This window comes from Ascidiella aspersa, chromosome 1 (assembly GCF_963924565.1).
Source record: "Ascidiella aspersa chromosome 1, kaAscAspe10.2, whole genome shotgun sequence".
Classification (NCBI taxonomy): Eukaryota; Metazoa; Chordata; class Ascidiacea; order Phlebobranchia; family Ascidiidae; genus Ascidiella; species Ascidiella aspersa.
This window is the reverse complement of record NC_139447.1, coordinates 25,240,173-25,260,758: the sequence shown is the minus strand read 5'-3', so window position 1 is coordinate 25,260,758 and position 20,586 is coordinate 25,240,173. Positions and strand designations below refer to the sequence as shown.

The 20,586-nt window shown below is 37.1% G+C and overlaps 1 protein-coding gene across 1 annotated transcript; it reads right to left on the bottom strand.

Annotated features, from left to right (window-relative positions):
- Positions 1–9,426: 9,426 nt before the first annotated feature.
- LOC146168500 (solute carrier family 2, facilitated glucose transporter member 5-like) lies at positions 9,427–20,540 on the bottom strand. The gene is made up of 11 exons (XM_083388992.1): positions 20,470–20,540; positions 19,438–19,572; positions 18,991–19,094; positions 18,529–18,692; positions 14,870–14,991; positions 14,176–14,346; positions 13,790–13,968; positions 13,159–13,255; positions 11,837–11,997; positions 11,333–11,483; positions 9,427–10,517 (listed from the first exon to the last, which is right to left on the bottom strand). The coding sequence occupies exons 1-11, from the start codon at positions 20,533–20,535 to the stop codon at positions 10,425–10,427; spliced, it is 1,443 nt and encodes a 480-aa protein (XP_083245118.1). The 5' UTR covers positions 20,536–20,540; the 3' UTR covers positions 9,427–10,424.
- Positions 20,541–20,586: the final 46 nt, after the last annotated feature.

The following is a 20,586-nucleotide window of genomic DNA, read 5'->3' as shown; positions in this document are numbered from 1 at the left end:
TATATGTTGCATCACCTGTGAAAATAAACTTAGGAACGTTCAATACAGCTTAAGATCGTTCTATACAGCAACAACTTGTTTTATTCTTCTTAATACCAAACTAAATTTGTTTAAAATAACTCCGAGTAACATATCCACAGCCTCACGATTAACACAGTAAGATGTAAGTATAGACTGAATAAAAATTTCTGGATTGGCAACGAAGTTAAAACTTTTTTCACGTGCATTTATCAATATTATAGAAAAAACAAACAAAAGCATGATTAGCAGGTCTCGACAAGACCACAATCGATTTGGGCGTACTTCTTACATCGAGGCTCTAACCTGCCGTTTGCATGTGCAATTTTATCTGGCGGCGATCACGGTAACTCCATCGATATATACTTTTCATCGATATACTGAAACTGCGACTTTGCGCTATTAGCCCACTCGTGTTCTCATTCTGCCTAACATCCATCAGCAAGAAATAACTGTAAGTCCTTCTCCTGCCAGCATCGGTAACCCTTTTTATGATGCCTGATTGGCCGTGCAAATGTCAAGCTTGTACTTTATCATTCCAATAACGAACCGCGCAGGTGCAAACATATTAGTTGGATTATAGTCGAGTACAAAGTCGATACGGCTTTTTGGCAACGCCATTTATTTTATTACGCTCATCTAATGCGCGGTTCCAGCTAAGTATTAATATATAAGAAAAATGTAAATATATTTATAACTCACATTTCTTAGCTTTTATTATTTTTGCTTACTGTCTTGTTGTTTCATGCTCATACTTCGCTTCAAGATAAAACGATTCCGCGTCGTTTACACAAGGCCAAGAATGTTGATGAAAGGGACAATTGACGTATAATTTTTTAACGTTTTTAGGCTTAGCATTTCGACTCAAGGCGCGCAGTTTCTTTGGCTCAAATACCTATCATTTTACAGGTGACCTATGCTATTGCCGGTAGTACTGGCCGTGATCTTCAAAGCCACTGCTACTGTACGATTACGATGCAGTTTACATTACGAGTGGGTTGGCTTGTGATGTCGCTCTGGCTTGACTTGGGCGGGTAGTCATGTAAAACTTGGTTGATAAGTAAACTGCCATAAACCTCAATAGCTATTCTCCGCACCGCAATGCTATCGGACAATCTCATCCTTTATCTAAACAAAACAATCCTTATTTTATCCATTAGCCGTAAAGTGCGGTATTTTCGGATTTTCTACTAAGGATGCAAAACCTCTTAAAATTTTCTCCTAAAAAGAAAACTTTAGTAACATAATTTACATTCCGACGTAAAACTCGCCTGCGACCAGGCAGACCCGCCCAGGTGATTTAATAAACACGTGATGGTTTAATTCGCTCTCTGCCGTCGTTCGATTAGCCTCATTTGTTAAGCCTCTTACGACGGGCCACCGATTTTCTTGTCGTTCGATGCAGTCGCTGTAAAAAGCGCTTGGCACAATTAGTTAAGGTAAAAGGAAATGGATAGCGCGTCGTTGCAAGTAACGATCGGGCTCGGCACATAAGGTATATATTATAGATTGGGGTGGTTAAATGCCGCGAAGCCAAAAAGTATTGGTAAAGCGATCGATCGATCGATGATTACAACATTGCTTTCCAATGCGAAACTTGATGACATTCGTTGATTAGCAGTTTCGATTTTATGCCAATTATAATCTTTGACGCCCACAGTGCAGTATACGTTCAAGCTTGCGGGTCATGGCAAATTTGTACTAGATCTCCAGGTAACCTTTCTATAATGTACATTTTGGTCCTATTCGAACCACCCATACAAACACACTTTAGCAAACATTCTCGGCGGCTCTAACTGGAAAAGTTACGACCGGTCTACCAATATACTTTCATGGCATACGACCAGGGCCAAATAAGTTTCAAGACTCTCGTATTTACGCACGAGGGTTTATTGTTTTTCCAAAGTCACCAACTGGAAACCTTTCCTCATCCGGCAATCGTATAAGCACAATTAAGACAAAATGTGAGGAAATGATAATAGTGTTCAAAAGCACTGTTTCCGTATTTTCAAATTGCATTAATTTAGTTTTAAAGCAATTGTTTTCCAAGTGGAATAAATACGTTTATTTTCTAATCTCGTGATATTGATCTCAACAGCTCCAATCTTTTTCTTACAGAAACTAAATAAAATGCACGCACTACAGTCATAAAGTGCTCTTTTGTAATTAATCAATTGATTTTTATTGATTTTCACTAATAAAATCATGTTTAGGTGGTCAAGGGAAACCCCGCGTTCTTATTTGCCGCTAACGTTTCCAAAGTTCCGTCACAGCTCACTGGTTTCGAGCTCATTGTCGCCATCTTGTGGATAAGGGTCGTACTTTGCGTTTCCTTCTTTATTGTTGTGCGATAAGTTTTCTAAAATGAATACGCCAATTAGTCGGTGTACAACTGTACAGTCATGCACACACTTAGACAAGTAATTAGGCCGATTAGCACGACAAAATATTGTGACAGTTTTGCGTTTTAAAGTAATTTGTGCGAAAACTGTATACAGTATTTTTCATTGGCATTTCCGTCGATTATTTCATCTCTTAAAGTTTCGTGAAATAGAAAATAAGTCCATGAAGTCTATACGTTTAAACAAAAGTAAAATTATCGTAGGCGAATTTCCTGTAAAAAGCACGATTTGCAAATTATAAATTTTAACTAACAACGCATTTCAGGGCCACTATACATAGTTTTATAAAATCACGAAAACACCAGGGTCCGGCAATTTGATATAGAAAACCTTAACCAACAACAGAGGCAGATGAAGTTACCGCCGTTGGTATCAATTTATTTTTAATCAGCCAGTTAGGCGGTTAAAAAAAATATTCGATTCTACGGAACACCGGACGAACGATATGTTGTGAAGTAAACAAATGTGTTTAAAGTGCTTACAAGCTCCCCTTTTCGATTTATAAACCGTAAAGGGGTAGACCAAAGGTTTTTTTAACGCATTTAATCTTGCAATGTTTAAATGCTTTGTACTTATACCTTCTGACAGACATTGCCTTTTTTTCCTTGGCTTTCGTTTCGCTTTGACTTTCTTGGAAGATCCAAGTAGAGTTGTGGAAGACGACGATGAAGTAACTTGAGGTGAGCCTATTACGAAAAAACACATGCAGTTATATTATAACTAAAACAAGTTTTTACGGGAAAAATAGGTATTTTGAACCAGTGAAATGAAGAATCGCAATAAATGTTTGTTTTCAAATTATTACGTGATCGACTTTTCTTTCCATGCTTTCGTCTCGATCGAGCAAACTTCTTGTATTGTTTTTCGTGATCGTTGGTCTCATCGCCTTCCTGGTAATCTACATTGAGATTTTTCTCTGCGTATTAAAAGTTGTACAAAAGGGTTAAATCAGTCACCTGTGGTAGATCGGTTGTTAGATTGGAGTAGCGATGTACAGCCTTGTTTTATCTATACGAAAATGTTATTTTTATTGTGGTCCACTAAGTAAATACCACTAAAGTTATCAAATGCAAACAGTATTGTCTATTAGGAAGTACGAGAAACCATATTAATAAACAAATTAAACATTTCATTTTGAATAAAAGAAAAGTTATTCTAGTCAAATTAGTGCCGTAGAACTATATGAATTGATATATGTTTCTTTGGGCACATATAATCTGGAGTAACTGGAAAATAATAAAGTTATGTGGAGCGCCGAACTTTTCTAACTAAGGGTTGCCCGACCAGTTTCAAGTTTTGCGAGTATTGGCGCACTTAAATTTACACAAAAGTGTAAGCTGTAAGGAATAATAACTTTATTTCTTTACAAATGTCAAAACTAATACAAAGCCCGTTCTGTTTATCGCTGTTAACGTTTCAATAAATGAAAAGGGTTCAGACTAAAACAATTGTGCCCCTCAGATACAGAAATTAAAATTACTACTGCGATTATTCCCTACGACGTATTGCGATGCGAATTTAAGGTCAACGCGCGTGGACTTCTTACCCTCCGTTGCGTCAATTTCGCGACGTTTTCTCTCGTCTCGTGACGCGCGACAACGGTACTTGAATAAATCGGACGTCTTCGAGTCGTCTTCGTCATCGGCGTCATTATTCATCGACTCACGAAAAACAGCGTTCAGCGGGGGAAGTTTAGTTTTGTTTATGTTCCTACTCGGTTCTTCCCAGCTTGGCGTGTCTTGGTTAATCAGGTAAGGTAGAGTGTCATCAGATGCGTTTGCCTTGGCCAGGAAGCCTTTTCTTTCCTTGCGTTCTGAATTGTTGTTAAACCGGTTTTAGGGAAGTCTGCGATAATCGATTCGTAAAACTATTTCGATCCGTAAATAGGTTAGTACTTTTATCATAATAGCGACAGCACCATATGTCTTTGTGTTGTTGCAGCTTTGTCTTGGTTAACGAAGCGAATTAATATATTTTTTGACAAATAAACATATATGTTTCGATCAATGAACATTATACGACACCAAACAGCATTTGAATTCACGAATTATGGGGTAACTAACATTTCGGAATTTAAATGTGCACCTCCTATTTTATTCTGACCCGACACTGAATAATCTCATTATTACGGGCAAACAAGCAAAATTAAAAAAAAGTGAATGCTTTCCAGGTTACTTAGCAAAATATGATCGTCACCGACAGCTCCTTAGTATCGGACAAGTATACCACATTTGGTATCACGCATCGCAGCCGGACATATTTCCTTAATAAAATGCCTATAACACTTGATCTAAGGGTAAATTTCGAGCCTAATCGAGTTGTGCATACTATTGCATGTTGCGTTATGCGAACTCATAAACTCTATAAAGCGGAATGTATGCCAAATTTAAAAGAGACATTATATCTAACATTATGCGAATCTAAGTATTGGGCCTAATGCGTTACGCATCCTCTAAATATAAAGTATACAGTTTAAACAATATAACCTATTTTGTGAGCTTCGAACGATTAGCGTAAAATTTACTTGCATATTGACAGAGAACAGAGCGTGTTTTGAAGATAGATTGTTTTCCCACGTCATGTTATTATATATCCTTATGACGTCATCTCTAAACATTGTTATGTCCTTCAAACTAAAATCCTTGATCTGCCTCTGACAACAGTTATCCGTAATCACAAATACCTACCATTTCTCTCGAAGGATTTGGTATCTTCATTTGCTGTTATGAGATCTGATGTTAACCAAGAATCTTCCTCGTCCGCGGTAACATATGTAGTTGAAGATGTCAGTGAATCACATTCATTGTCAGCCGTCTGTTCAGCAATTGGCTGGCGTTTTTCATTTTCATAGCTTGATGACTTAACTGCAAGTTTAAACTATATTTACTAAAACATACCCTATACTATATCATAGTCTGGATGATTTGTACTAAAGTCCTATCAAATGCCGCATATAACCATGTGTCGTTATGCGACAATTTCATGAGTATATTTTCGGTTTTACCTGGTAAGCCTACTCGCATAGGACATCATAAAAAAGTATCAACATACCGTTTTGTTCGTGACTTTCTGCAGTTTTCTTTGTATGTAAGTTCTGTTCAATCTTTGGTAATGTCGCCTGTTTGGTGCCATATTGTGTTTTTTTGCCTTTTTAAAATAATTTAAGACTTTTTGCAAGACGCTGTTATAAGGTATATTAAATAGTAGTAAAACAACAGATGTTATTTACGCGAAATAACATTACAAAAAATACATTTACCTATCGTTGCGACTGAAACTAAACTGTTTAAAGAGGAAGTTGCAAAAAAAGCGGTGGATTTATTTTCTGTTGCACCATAGCGAGAACTTCTCCAATTCAGTTCCTGATGTGAGGTATCCTGAGAGAAAATTAAAAGATAGTGTTAAAATCAAGACATAAACCAATGATTAATTTAATCAATAAATTCATTAATTTTAGCGTTCTTAATTTTAGCGTTTGGAGTAGGGACACGTTCAACAGCCTGTGTTTTCATACGTTACTATCCAGCAATAGATAAATAAAAGTTTGAATTGTATAAATTCTTATTGTAGGCTATATTCCTAAAATTTAAGTTTAAAGTGGTTATTTAAATTAACGAATTTTCCATTTGGCACCCCTAACTGTTGAAATGGACGGATACAAACTAGAAGCAAATATTGTCATGTATAAAAAGTGTTTTACCTTTGGCATAAAGCATGTGGTTGACTTAAACGACACCTGGCTGTTGAAGGGCAATCTGGGCGTGAAAGCTGTGTTTTTGCATAGATCGACAAAAGACTGGTTCTCAAATGGAAACTTTCCCAATCCACAGCTAGGCGTTTTATTAGCGGTTAGTGTCCTAGTGGCTGGAAGCGACGGCAAACTGCAATGCATCCTTCCTTTATCGCCAATGAAAGAGTTAACGCCTATCGTTGAAGCTTCCTAAAAATCAAAATAGACCAAATATGTTTTAAAGAAATTCCATATAAGCGAAACTATTTTTCTGCTGCTTTTTACGTGTAAAAATTTGTATGGCCGGTTTTTAGCATAGATTATTGCCAGGAAAAACGTTTATGTAAAGACCTTTTCCGTTTTATAAGCGTCTTTCAGTGTTTTTTAACCGTTTTTGAATCGCACCCTTTTTCTAATTTTCTTGTGCCTTGCGCCCTCATCAAATACTAAACAAGCATTATATTTATAGCAATTCAGTTGTTGTCGATTACATATCTTTAGAGTTAGACTGGCAATATAAAAATACTTTAGTTAATTCCTGATGGAGGCATGACGCATGTGGGGTATACAAGTTGCTCATTGAAATAGTGCTCGATATAAAGGTTTTGAACAAGCTGTGTTGTTACGATTATAAGGGTGTATAGAATAACTATACGTAAAAGTTCACCCGAAGCGCAACAATTATACAATACGTTTATCTTGTTTCAAAGTCTGTAACACACAATGCGATGCACATTTCGTTAAAACATTATAAACGAGCACGAACAGAAAAAGTCTAAGTTTGGATGTTTTCAGATATAGAAAAGATGAAGAAGAACTATTTCGAAGAAGCGAACAAACTTTTACCTCTATCTTAAATTGAACCATGACTTATTCGTCATGTGTATATGTTTACTAAAGTTACATTATGCAATGGTATGCACATAGAAAATATAATGTTTGGACGCGACCTGATACCTAGAGATATACATAAACTGCAACAAATTGTTATGACTAATCGTAACCCAAATCGGTCGTAAAAGTACCACACATAGGCTAAATAAAAGCGATTTGGGTACTGAAAACATATTAAAAAAGTAGTAGCTAAAACTTATCAAGCAAATAATAGCATAAAAGCAAAAATAACCTAAACGATAGCATGAACTAATAAAGTCACTACCGTACACTAAAAGTTAAATATTGCAGTAGAGAACCATTTGACGCCCCCCTAGCTGTAGGATCACACCAGGTGTCAAGGTTATTACCGCAGCTAGTCGGCCTAATCATGATAATCATTGCAATGGGATTTAGAAGGTGCCTGAATTTGCGTGAGGTGCTGTTCCTATTTAATAAGGGCACAAACCTGAACGTCTTTCTGTATCAGCGACATCTGGTCGCCGTATACTCGCATGGCAATGTGCTTTCGGGTGGAGGCCGCTTTTACGTGACTGGAGTCGCGAGAAAGCACCCCTCGAAAGCCCCGGGAACTTTTGACAGGTGGGAAACTTTCCGTGTCGATGTCGGTCAACCCGAAGGCCAGTTCGACCTTGGGTAACCTTTGACGACTGCTTACGCTCGCTCGACGAAGCAACTCCCGCGACGACAGTCGCTTGGACAAGCTTTCTTGTGATGTGAGGCTGGCATCTAACGGGGAAGCATAAAGCAGGCTACGAACACGGCCTTGGCCTTTTTTGGAAAAGGTCAAATCTTACATTTATTTTTATCAATGTACTACTGGTCGAGGTATTTCAGTGGTAGGCTACAGGTAGACTTATGTAAGGTATTCAAACACAAGCGTCCATGTGACAAAGTCAGTATGTATAGTCAAAAAATCACAAGCTTTAAAAAAAAAAGAAAAAGAAAGAATGACAATAAGTCCATTTTCGATGCACTTTATGTATGTTTGCCCACCGAAACTAAACTAACGTTATATATACGCTAGTCGTGAAATCAATAACAGGAATAACATTAACGAAATCGTTTGCCAGAAAAAATTGCAACGTATCATCGTTAGGTGGGTCAGCCCTTCCTCTATCGTGGAAAAAAATTAATCGCCTTTAGTTTAAAGACAAACTTTTCGGATAAACTGTTTGCGTTTTAAAACGACTAACTAGTCATAATATTTATAATCACAATGCGAAAAATAAACCGGTGCTACGTTAGTAATTCGCTCATACCAAACAACTTACTATTTAAAACGCTTGTTCCGTCCCAGTGACGAAGTTTGTGGGCGTCGTGGAATTTACTGTAGCACGCATCTCTCAGATTCGGTTTGGCAAAGTTTGGTTGTGACAATCTAAAAAGATCATACGCGCCTATAAAATGTTTTTCTATAAAAAAACAATTGTTATCAGACTCTTTTCATTAATCTCGTATAAAAAAAACAAACGAACACGTCTTTTCAAGTTTACTTACGCTGAGAGGTTGGGCAGTTTCCGGAAACCTTTGTCGGATTCATAACTCCCCATATCTTGAATTCACATCTTGGCCCCTAGGCTGATTTTTTTATCATTTGTTTTACACCAGTATTATATACACACTGTTAATCATACAAAGTTTAATTTACTTGTGACGTAACAAATATTAATTGTCAGGCACTTGTTTGCAATTTATTTCATGTTCTGTGGTATACAAGTGGAGGCGAGGCCATACCAGATGTACCGCTATGTAACCTGATGTTTTTACGTGCACTTTTTTCCAAAGTCACTGTCAGTACGAAATAAATTTAGTAGGTCTACGAATAATACAGGAAATGCACGCCTTTTTTTTTTTTTTTTTTTTTTTTTTTTTCAAAAGTTGTAATTTTGAAACAGACTTATAACTACCAAAACATTAGCGCCTCAAAACTACAGAACAATGATTTTCCATCTGTACGGAAGCCCTGAGATGTTGAACATACGCTCGAAACCCAATCAACTTTTATGCCAAATCAAAAGGCAGTTGTTCCATAAATTTATCTTAGTTGGTGTTCCAAAATTAAATTCCAAAATTAAAATACAAAGTGCAATGTTAGAGAGAGTTTTATTTTCACCGTGTTCTTTAGAAGCCTTTATTATTCTCTGATTCGCCACCGTGAAAGGCAAGATTTTACACCCTGTTGGTGTGTCACAACTTGTTCACCAGTATTTATGATCTAAACCAGTGGTTTCAAGCATTGTTAAAGAATTTTATGTGGCGGACCCCTTGAAATTCTATTCGTGGCCCATTGTAATACAAACAACCTTCCTCAGATAAATACTAATGTAATATAATAATAAAATTAAGTTTTCCGAAATGGTTTGCATCCCAATGGTTTGCAGACGACAAAGAAATATTTTTTTACGTTTAAGATTTATAAACAATAATTGCACATTTTAACAAGCAAGTAAAATGAAAACAACCAGTTTTTATAGCCACATTTTAACCGGCAAAAAGGGGACAATTTCGATAACAAGTGCAATGCAATTAGAGTTTTAAGTTAACAGAATTGATCAACTTTTTTTGGCAAAAATATACACATATATTCACAAAGGTAACAGTAGAAAATACACCAAAACAAATTTGTTTGCCAGATTTAGAGTGCAGAGCCTTATTATTTAGTGGTTTCTTTCTTTTGTCAAAACGAACTATACATGCTGTCGCCGAAAACTTTTACTTGACTTAGGTATCATGCCGAAAAGACAGATTTCAACACAACAATGTTAAAAAAAGAATCAATTGCAAAATCAAAAAAAGACTTTAGGGCATCTTTAGTATCTTTGGAGGACCATTCATTTTCTTTCCGAAAGAGGACAAAACCTCCTTAAAAGGACACATAGTAGCCCTTTTAGACGTCAATTGTTTTTTGAACAACTTGTAAAACATTCATGTGTTGCGTTTGGTTAAATAATGTGGGAAGACTAGCAACCAATTAAATGTTGCTTTAAGTTTAATTTTTTGAAGCGAAAAAACATACGACACAGATAAAATAAAACAAAAGTAGGCTATAGTAAAGCGATATAGGCAGTGGTCATTCTACAAATCGGAAATTAATGTTAAATTGATAAAAGAAGACTATAATAGCTAAAGAAGCCAGGACACTATAGGTCAGTTTAAGGCCAAGGCCATAAATGCGGTTTAACGATTTAACAACAGTAAAATACACATAGCGGGCATGTTTAAACGTAAATTGTGAAGATTGTTTGAGAAAAAAATAATTTACTAAAATAGTTTTATAAATGTGTGCAACATTTTGCTTCCGTTAGAGTAAAAACAGCTTTATCATTCAGGTCAACGCTTAAGCTTGTCATATTCCTTATTAAATGCGGTCGTTGAGCTCATCTGGTCGGCTTTAGAACGTAGATGAAGTAGACAGTGACTAAGGTTGTTATTAATGCGTAAACAAGCCAAGCAAACCCATCGAATGCTTTCTACAGGAAAAATAAATACACAAGATGTATGGAAAACTGAATTTGCTTCGCAGCTTTATGAGAACCATGATTGTTAAACAGAAATTCATCATACATAAGCGTGGAAAGACTACGGGGCCCAATTAGTTTTTAATCCGTTTAATAGCAAATGGTGTCCAATACCTGTCCTATACACATATTATCGTGGTTCCACATGTACGAAACAATAACACAACTAGCACGTCTAATCGTTTGTTAAGTTTCAACCATGACATTCAAAACAGAGTCATATTCTCATTCAGTTAACAAAAGCTGAAAAAAAGTTTTCTAAAGTCTTTAACGAATGCAAAAAAAATGTCAGAACATAAACCCACAGGACACATTTCAGGGGCCGTACATAGTAGGATTAGACTTCGAACCCTTGGCTACCGATAAAACAGACTGTAAAAAGATTCTTTAAACGTTATAAAACATATGTCTTCTATAGGCAATGTAGTTTTGTATGCTATAGGTAGGGCTGCGGAGTCGTATTCGGGACTCGGGACGCGAGTAAGACCACGTAAAACAACCCTGTCCCCCTTAAAACTGAAATAGCCGCCAACTTTAAACTGTAGGCCTACACGTGAAAAGAAAATGTTGGATAGTTTACAACGATGTATTTTGAGTAGATGACCGTCTTATAATAGGATTGCTACAAATCCAACTTAATATGTAAAGTCGTAGCCGGACTCGAGGTTCGACGAAATCATATATTTAGCCGGAGTCGGGCTTAAGAATTGGACTCGAGTTATTTTTAACCGACTCCGCGGCCCTGGTGCTAGGTCGTCAATACTTACAAATAAATACGGGGCCGAAAATCCGACAGCAGCCCCAGCGACCCAGAACATAGTCCCGGCTACAATTAGAATTGGGGCACGAGCTTCTGGAAATTTGTTGATGCTTTGAACCATCATCGGAAAGGACACTAGCATTGGCCCTGTACCCACCCTGCAACAAAACACAAACTACGAGATTTTTTTCAAGTAATGCTAGCAAATATATCTGAAGTAAAAATAATATTCGTGATGGGTAAAAATAATATGAGTGATGGCGTTACTGCACCTAGCTTATTTATTTTTACGAATAATAGTATTTAATTGGGTTCAAACCTAATACGTTTCTTAATTTACTAATTATCACGGTATTTTTGTTATACTTAACCTGCAAAACCAGCAACTTTCCGAAATTACTATCAGGTGTCTTAGCGGTTCTTATATTTGAATGAGGACAATTGTACTTCACTCTTTGCGTTGACATCGGTTTTATGTTAATATATTGGGCTATTCATATTTTCTACTTACCCAAATATGTAGACAAAGGTGGCGGCTATGTATACGTAAGGCATGGCAGTGTGGATATGACGAAGTGACTGGCTTAGACTGAGCACAATGCAAGATACCACGATGATACAGTTGCCCGAGATAAGAAGCCGTCGGATGTCGAATTTTTGTATCATAAAGCTCTGTATAGGAAGGTAAGGAAGTGTACGTTAATTGCCTCTAACTCAGCGGTTCCCAAATTTTTGTAAAAATTTTGACTCGCGGACCCGTTGCAATTATTTTGATATTTCGCGGCCCTATAAAATTCCAAAGGTCAGTTGACCCACGTTTCTTTTAGTACACTGGTGCAGTCACAATTCTTTCTAATGTAACAACCTTCTAACTCAGGGTGGTCCACGGTTGACTGCATCGCGGGCCACAATATTTTTTGCCTATTCTTTGCGGGCCACATAAAGTAGGCTACATGCGTACCAGGAGACGATCAACGTTTTTCGTTTGGTCGGGACAAGAAATGTTTAAAGCTAACGTCACAAAGTAGCATCAAAAGACATAAGCCTCAGAAACTTGCTTCTGTCGTCGATCATGAGCGCAAATAAAATCAAATGTTAAGAGACTGGGAAAAACGATGTGCGCGAAGCGCGAAAAATTTGCGTATTTGACATAAATTTGAATTAGAAGACTACACTTTAAGCGTAGAATGTTCGCGTAAGAGAGATGTTGCATACTTTCCAATCGCTAAATTACAAAGACGTTATCATTTCACGCAAAAAGGTTTACATAACCAGATCAATTTGACTGATGTTGCATCTTGGAAAGGGTCAGGGCGTTTAGCCTAAAGTCACAGTGAAAACTGTAAAACAATACTTTCTAGCAGCGCGATATATTGCGGACCCTCCGAAAGTGCTGTATGGACCCCATTTGGTCCGCGGACCCCAGTTTGGGAACCGCTGCTCTAACTAAACGTTAACTATACTGAGATAAACCATGCTATAGATGTGCAAATGTAAAAGTTCTTCAAATCTCTAAGAAAATCGTCATGAAATAGAATGATCGATATTTGCTTTATTTGGCCTGCTCAGATTGTTTTGCATACTATTTGGGAGGATCAGTGTTATGATAAATCATTGGAAATCCATTTTTCTCTTAAAATATTCGGGTTACAACTCAAAAACGTTTCGTAAACGACAGAAATTGTCCACAACTGGTAAAAATACTGCCAAAAAAGTTTGTCTTATTTTTAAAACTTTAAAAGTAACGTAACCAATCAAAATTCAAGGTACAAAGATCAGACAATTTGACTTACATCTTAAGACATACAACAATTGAAGCAGGCTTGAACTTACCCCGACGAGTGCAACCAAGACAGTTTCGACGCACACGCCAATGGATGGAAATGTGGCTTTATCAGCAGGCATTCCGGCAGCTATGAACATGGAATCACTGCAGTTTAAAACAACCGGATAAATTAGTGCTTCTTACAGTTGATTATCCAGACAAAAAACGGCTTTTAAATCACTAACTTTGTAGTTAGTTGCTGATACAGTTTAAATAAAAATCGTGTGACTGTGTATACAAAGTTACAAAGTGAATTTGTTATAGCAATATTTAAGTTGTTACGAGATGAAAATCTACTATAACACGTCATTAATTCAACTTTATTAATACATCGAATGCATCACCTCTTGGGTGGTACTGCTAAAAAATATATATATACAAAATATAGTATATCGTTATTTTCATCGTAATGTATTTCTGGAAAATTGCATTCTAAAAAATTATATTTAATAAAGTATTTTTCAACTTCAAGTAAAATGCAAGACCGAAAGGGGCACCTATGGTAAAACTTAAATTTGCTGCTGGATACGTGACGTAGTGAAGTCATCCACCAATTTGCTATTAGTATTGGGAGCCTTAAAAGCTAAATAAAAGATCAACCAACAGTTTAAATCCATGGTGACACACAAGTCGTCGCACCTGTAAAGCATGACAACTATGAAGCCTATCGTCTGAAAGTTGGCCAGGATGACACATGCAGTGAAGAGCTGTCTCCTGTATACGGGATTGCACAGCAGTTCGCCAAATGAAATCATACTTTGCTCAGAACCCCGGATCAATTGTTTTGACATTTCCTGGAACTCTGCATCAACCACAGCCTGTATCGGGCGTAAAACATAATCATATAATTATAAATTATGCGTAAGGCAATTGTGGGCTTATGTAAAAGCGCACTAGGCGCCTTATTAAACAATAGTGTGGTATTATAAATGCTGAACATTCAAACTCATTGGAGTTTTTTTAGAAGGATTTAATTTTAATATTTTTTGTCACTGTCGTATATTTTATCACTGTCAACAACAAACCTTATTGGATCCCCGTAGTTTACGCAGAGACGAATATGCCTTGCTTCCATCGTTTCTTCGCAGGTGGTAAGCTGGGGTGATTGGAACCCAATATGCGTTGGCGAGGTAATATACAGACAGTAGTCCGGGGTAAGCAACCAACACCGGCCATAGGCTGTCGCTGCCGAGTACCTATAATAATAGTTCAAAAGTAAAAATGAAGTAGATCCAAACTTCATAGTAGTCAAATGGTTGAATTACCCATAGTTAGCTAACTTTTTGAACACATTTGCCTAGTTATAATTTTACTTTCTTTCCTGTTTTAACTGCTAATAGCTATACAAATTTCAAATCAGTAGTTGGTATCATTGGAAACTTGATTTTCACATTCGTTAATTTTACCTAATTATTTCCAGTAACATTAGTTTACTTCGGATCCGTAAAAAAACATTACTTAATGTACATCGACGAAGTATAACGTAAAAACCTGCAGTTAGTGACTTTCACGGTATGTTAATGGTCAATGACCAATTAGAAACATTTAACCTCTTTGAAAAGCAATATAAAATTATGACACACATTTTATGACTTCGCTTTTATGTTTAAAGCATTCTTCAATAATATTATTCTTACTATATAACTTGTCGATTTAGCTATAACAACATAACATCATTAGGTATTATAAAAAATAAATTATTTAAAAAAAATAGACAACCTTCGGATGTCCAGTGACGGTCCCAATTACGAATCCAAGCGGCACCAACCAACCTGGTGGACTTTGAGACAGTGACATATTCTCTCTGCACGACGTTTCAGTCACATACAAAGTCACGATATCTATAAAGTATATAAAAAGTGAATAATGGGCAGTGGGCACGGTTCAAGGGATCTCAGCAAGATTAGATTTTGTTTTGTAAGGTTAAATACACCATATTTTAGTCCAAGCAGGTTAAAAACTTCAATAATAGTGATTTTAAAGTAAGTTGGATATTATAGTATGGCCCATTTAAACAACATTATTATAAGGTTCTTTGTCGAAAGAAGAACATTTGGTTGCACCCGCAGACCCGCAGAACGTGTAAACTAAACTGTGCGTTTTATTGTCAAAGCCTCCAACTATTATTGTCCGTTAGTTGATACTGTTTGGACTGGTGTACCAGTATATTCCCAGTAAAATAACTATCAAAGGAAAAGCTTTATTTAGAAGGTTTTATGCGCCGCGGCCGCGCAAACCCTCGAGTAAAGAGTATAGGGCCAACCCAGGTGCGCTTAACTACCACGGGAGAAGGATTATCGTGTTGACGCGTCTGATTCTTATATATGACGCGTCTGATTTCTTATATACTGTGCCTTTTACCCGCTTTATATTAAAATATTGTTTTATAATTGTCAATTGTAATTTTTCTTGTATATAGAGCTACGTTAAGTACAGTTAGCTTCAGTTTAAAGCAGGGTTGCGGAGTCGGTTAAAAATTAGCCGAGTCCGACTCCCGAGTTCTAATCTGGCCAAAAAATAAACCCGAGGCCGACTCCCGATTCCGGGTTCAACTCCGCTCACATGTGCGATTTCGTCGAGTCCCGAGTTCAGCCATAACTCTACAGCAGGGGTCGGCAACCTTTTTCTAGTCGCGGGCCAAAACCAAACTCAGAAAGATCTCTGCGGGCCGCACAAAATGATAACTAAGAATTGTGTTATTTTCATGTTAAAACAATTGTGAATCAGCCGGACCTCCGATCGTAATAACATTTAAGAAGGCTGTAGTGTTGGCGCAAGGAGCGAATAAAAGCGTTTGGTTGGTTTAAATTCGAGTTCACACGTCGTCATCCATACTACTAACGAAGTAATAAAACTAATAAAACTACTTTGAGGGAACGCGCTAACATTTAAAGTTAATCTAGCTCAGTGTTGGCACACCTGGCGAGCGAACCGAGCGCGATTGCAGCCTTGGTTTAAAGTACAGTTTATAGGCCATAATTTAAACATTTACAATCATCAAGGTATAGACAGCCTGTATCGGTATCGCAAACCCAAGTGACACAAAGGTGATTTTCACTACTTAGTGCTTCAAACGTTAGGAGTTAGCATCGGATCTCCTATTTACGCTTAACTTTGGGCTTTTGTTTGTTGCAAGACTGAGGCCTAACGTTAAACTCAATCATTTTATCCATGTCAAGGAACTATCAATCGGTATATAACTCTTTGTCTCTGTGTATTTCACGTAAATGACTGAACAGAGCTTGCAATGCAAAGAATAAAAAGCGCTATAAAGCGTCTTGCCATGCTGGAAGAAAAGTATGGAACGCAAGAGCTTATGAACTTTCTCGACAAAGAGTGGTGTATTATAGGAAGCACAACGTTTAGCTATTTTAGTATGGCTAGACCACGGCATCACAGATGGGCTAAACAAAAAACTCTATATTAGTCGTTCAGAAAAAGAACACACTCATCACTTCATATATTCATATGGTTCAGATTCATATCGAGGGTTAATTAACTAATGTAGGCTGGTCATTCAGTTCTGGTGTCCATGTATCTAATTATCTGGACTTTTTTTATAATGGATACAAAACCACGCAAAACAATTTTGATAAAAACTAACGCTTTCTCTTCATGCTTTGGTTGTCATCAAATATAAACGCCATAGAGAAGCTTTGCTATATCACTCCTTAACAATACGACTACGTTTAGGGGCAATTCTGAAAGACCTCGCTTATTACGGCAAAATTTGTTTCAGAATGCAACGTTTTGCAAGTGTTAAATTAAAAATCACAGCGTTTTTCGTTATTAAAAATGTTTTTTGAGAGTGTAACCGGGGAGACCAAGAGCGCTTTTAACACAAAACCTTATTTTCGTCTATATTTAACAATGAATCGCAATGTAATTGCGAACAGTTTGCGGTGGTACATCACAGGGATATTGCAGGATTCAAGTAATTTGTAAAGCTATTACAGCAGTGTTGGCAATTGTCAGACGGTAGCGGAAATTCGGCTTTTAGTGGAGTTACGCCGGTGGTCGCACGTAGCCGGGCGGTCTTTCAGTTGTAGACTACACAACGTATATAGGGTGGACCCACTGCACACATGTAAATCGATTGAATCATGTTTATTCGACACATTTTTCCCTATAACGTTGCTGACTAAGATCCGTAAATACAAGCTGCTTCGCGGTTCCAAAAGGCTCTGTAGATCAACAGGGTTTGGTTTTATCGGCGAAAGGTAATCTTTATTGTCACGTACGAATCAATAGGACGTTCACATTTGAATGTGCCGAGACTATACATGAGACGCACGGGCCCTATTTAGGCAAATGGGTGTTTACTATTGCCCCTCAGTTACAAGTTAGTATTTTATATTAAAGAAGTATATATCCAAAACTATAGTTTTGCCTAGAAACAACCAGATGGTTGAAATAGTGTCAAAGGGAATTTCTACTATTTAACGTCAATAACGCTTAGCCTTTAAGGATTTTAAAGAGTCACACAATAACCCACAAATATCTTGTATAAGTTGCTTGCTAAATAGCACATTCCTAAACCACTGTTTTTAGTATTGATTGCTGAAGTGCAAAGCAAACAAACATTTTCCCCATAATATAATGAATACCGGCGTGTCTTTCTGTGTTTTTTCAACTACTTTGTTGCACAAAGTTTATAATACGATTTGCTCAGAAAACGTTTTTCAGCATTTTGAAAGGCAAAGCATTCAACCCATCAGTAAAGAAAAATGTGAAAACCCCTGGCGGTTTCACGGTTAACTTTTTCACGCATGATAAGCTTTCGGGCAGTAAACAAGAGTGAACTTTAATAGAAAGTGAGTTGTTGAATATACGCTTCAGATGCCACCTAACCCGATAGCATTATCTTATTTTTGCATTGTCAGTGGTGTGCACAAATATTTAGTTAAAAGTGTGAAATAACTCACTGAACTTATATTCACCGTATATCCGTAAGAGAACTATTGCGTTAAGAGCACGTGCGGCTTTGGAATCAAACATATAGTAAGTAGCGTAATATCTTGGGCAGGTAATAACACTTAAACCACTATCCCTTAACCAAGGACCTGATCCTTAATTACATAACCCACCATGCTTGCGTTTTACATTGTCGTCTTCACATTGCGCTGGCACAACCGAATCCCGATATTGAACATCACTAGATTGCCACTAAATCATTTTTGAGGTTTTACTGGGAAAAAAAGTGTTAATCTCTAATAAACTTCTTTAGTCGGCCTCGTCCCTCTTAGCATTCGTAAGCTTATACTGTAATAAATGTTTTCCGTACTACTTGCTCCTATGCGTGTGCGAAATTTTCAAACAAATGACACCAGGTTGTTTAAAATGCAAAACCTGAACAAACAGGTTTTTGTCGAACTTACTCATTCCAAAGCCTCTAGCAAATCCGTTGATAAACCGACCGACGATGATCGCCTCATACGACCCTGTGTAATACGTGATCGGGCTCATGAGTACAATGGAAAGCAAAGTGAGTACGTGGAACCAAATTAAGGCACAGCGTCTGGAGGTTCTCATTGCAAAACACCTTGATTAAAAAACTTACATTTGTGAGACATCCGGCTATTAAATAAAAAAATCCGCTTTCAGGTTTATGTTGGGTGACAATAAACGCTATACAAAGTATGGTCAAACTGTATACAGTGTGTACACACAGCGTAAAAAACAGTAATCGTAATTGTAAAGTCGTCGGAAAACATACTTTCCCACAAAAGTAGGCCTATAGGCTATATGGTTTTAAAATAGTGAAACCATTAATTCAGCAGCAACGATATATTTTCCGTATTAGAAAAATACTTTATTCATAAAACAAGTAACTTCCCTACATTGTGGCGACAGAACCCAGTATAGCACCAGCCAGAAGCATGCATAGCGTTAGGGTGATAAGAAGGGTTATCGTGCTGTCTGACGCTGCTTCAGAATATCTGTCCTGTAGTGGAAATAAGTAGCATAAGCTAAATCGTTGCATGCGTGGATGCCACTGTCGACCTTTAACGACCGTGTAGACCAAGTCGAAAAATAAAGCTGTTATATGAGTTGTTTAAATATTGACCAGTTTTTTTTTATTTCAAGTTGCGTTGTGTGTATATTTAAATTAACACTATACCACAACTAAAATGCAATAGCAACATCAAATCAACACTACAAAATACCAAACTAAGATAACAGAACGGGCAACGTTGGTTTTATTACCAAATAAAATACGCTTTCAACACTGTCATGGCTGTATAATTATTCTTCCATTGCATTACAACTTTGTGGTTACCGCTCACCGTGTAGGTTTTGTTAAAAAATCGTCTAAGCGCCGGGGTGGCCGGGTTTAGTGATGTGGTTAATATCCCGAGTTGCAGAAACAGCGTCACGTGCGTCATCAGTATGATGTAATAGCACAGCGTTGAGTTTCGATTCTGTGTACAACAAAACTGGGTCGTTGTTCGCGATATTCTTGCATTTTTTGCTACACTAGTGATGGACATATACTTTAATGTAATGAAACAAAAAAGGCCAAAACTAGAAACGAATCAGCATATCTCAGGTGAATCGAGCTCGAATACATTTTATATTGTATATGAGGCTTTGAGAATCAGCAGCCGTGGAAAACTTGCTTATGACAAACTATCCGGTTCTACCTCAAATTCTGTGCTTTGTCACGCAAAAGGCGGACAAGGCTTGGTTTTAAACAGGTGAAAACTAAAACGAGCGAAACGTTTCTAGGCTTCATACAAACAGAAGCTTCCGTAGGAAAACGTGACCATGAAGAGAAGATTTAACATTGTAGGCCCTACAACACAGGCCGTCTTTCAGTCACGGAGCTTCAGGATTAGAAAAAATATATTATTATAGTACTGTAAAATCTTTAACAACCCATATTTGTTCATTTTATAGTTATCATCCGTCAATAACCGACTGCGGGATGGACGTCTATAAACAATTATTTAAAATTCGTACTGATATGTCTTTAAATGTTAAACACGTTTTCACAACATGATATGGCCTGAATATGTCCCTTGCAAAAAAGAAGTGTCACCTTCATAACGATAATGGTCGAACATAAACCAGCTAACCATTCTAAACAATTGGTTGTTTTATAGGCTCGCAAAATCAGCGATGTAAGTATATATGATTTTAAACTAATACGCCATCTTTCAAACTATTCGGATTATCGTCATTTTAATTAAAATATCGTTTTTTAAGTGAAATTGTTTGTCAAGGTTAACTGTGTATATACCTCTGTTGTCGGACCTTACACAAATTTAAGAAGGCGTTTAAAAACATTAACAGACATACAATAGTATACTATATACCTTTGGGAGATCGGAGGCAGTCAGCGTTTCAACGTCTTCGGTCTTTAGCTTCCGTGTTTCCTCCATGATTTTAAATATCCCGTCTGCAAATCAGCGGAACTAATATTTTATACAAAT

Coding starts and splice junctions, on each gene's coding strand:
- LOC146168500 (XM_083388992.1), bottom strand. CDS start 20,535: ATGGAGGAAACACGGAAGCTAAAGACCGAAGACGTTGAAACGCTGACT. Junction 13,256..13,789: donor ATAGTTGTCATGCTTTACAG/GTGCGACGACTT, acceptor TTTAAACTGCAG/TGATTCCATGTTCATAGCTG. Junction 11,484..11,836: donor ACCTTTGTCTACATATTTGG/GTAAGTAGAAAA, acceptor GTTTTGTTGCAG/GGTGGGTACAGGGCCAATGC.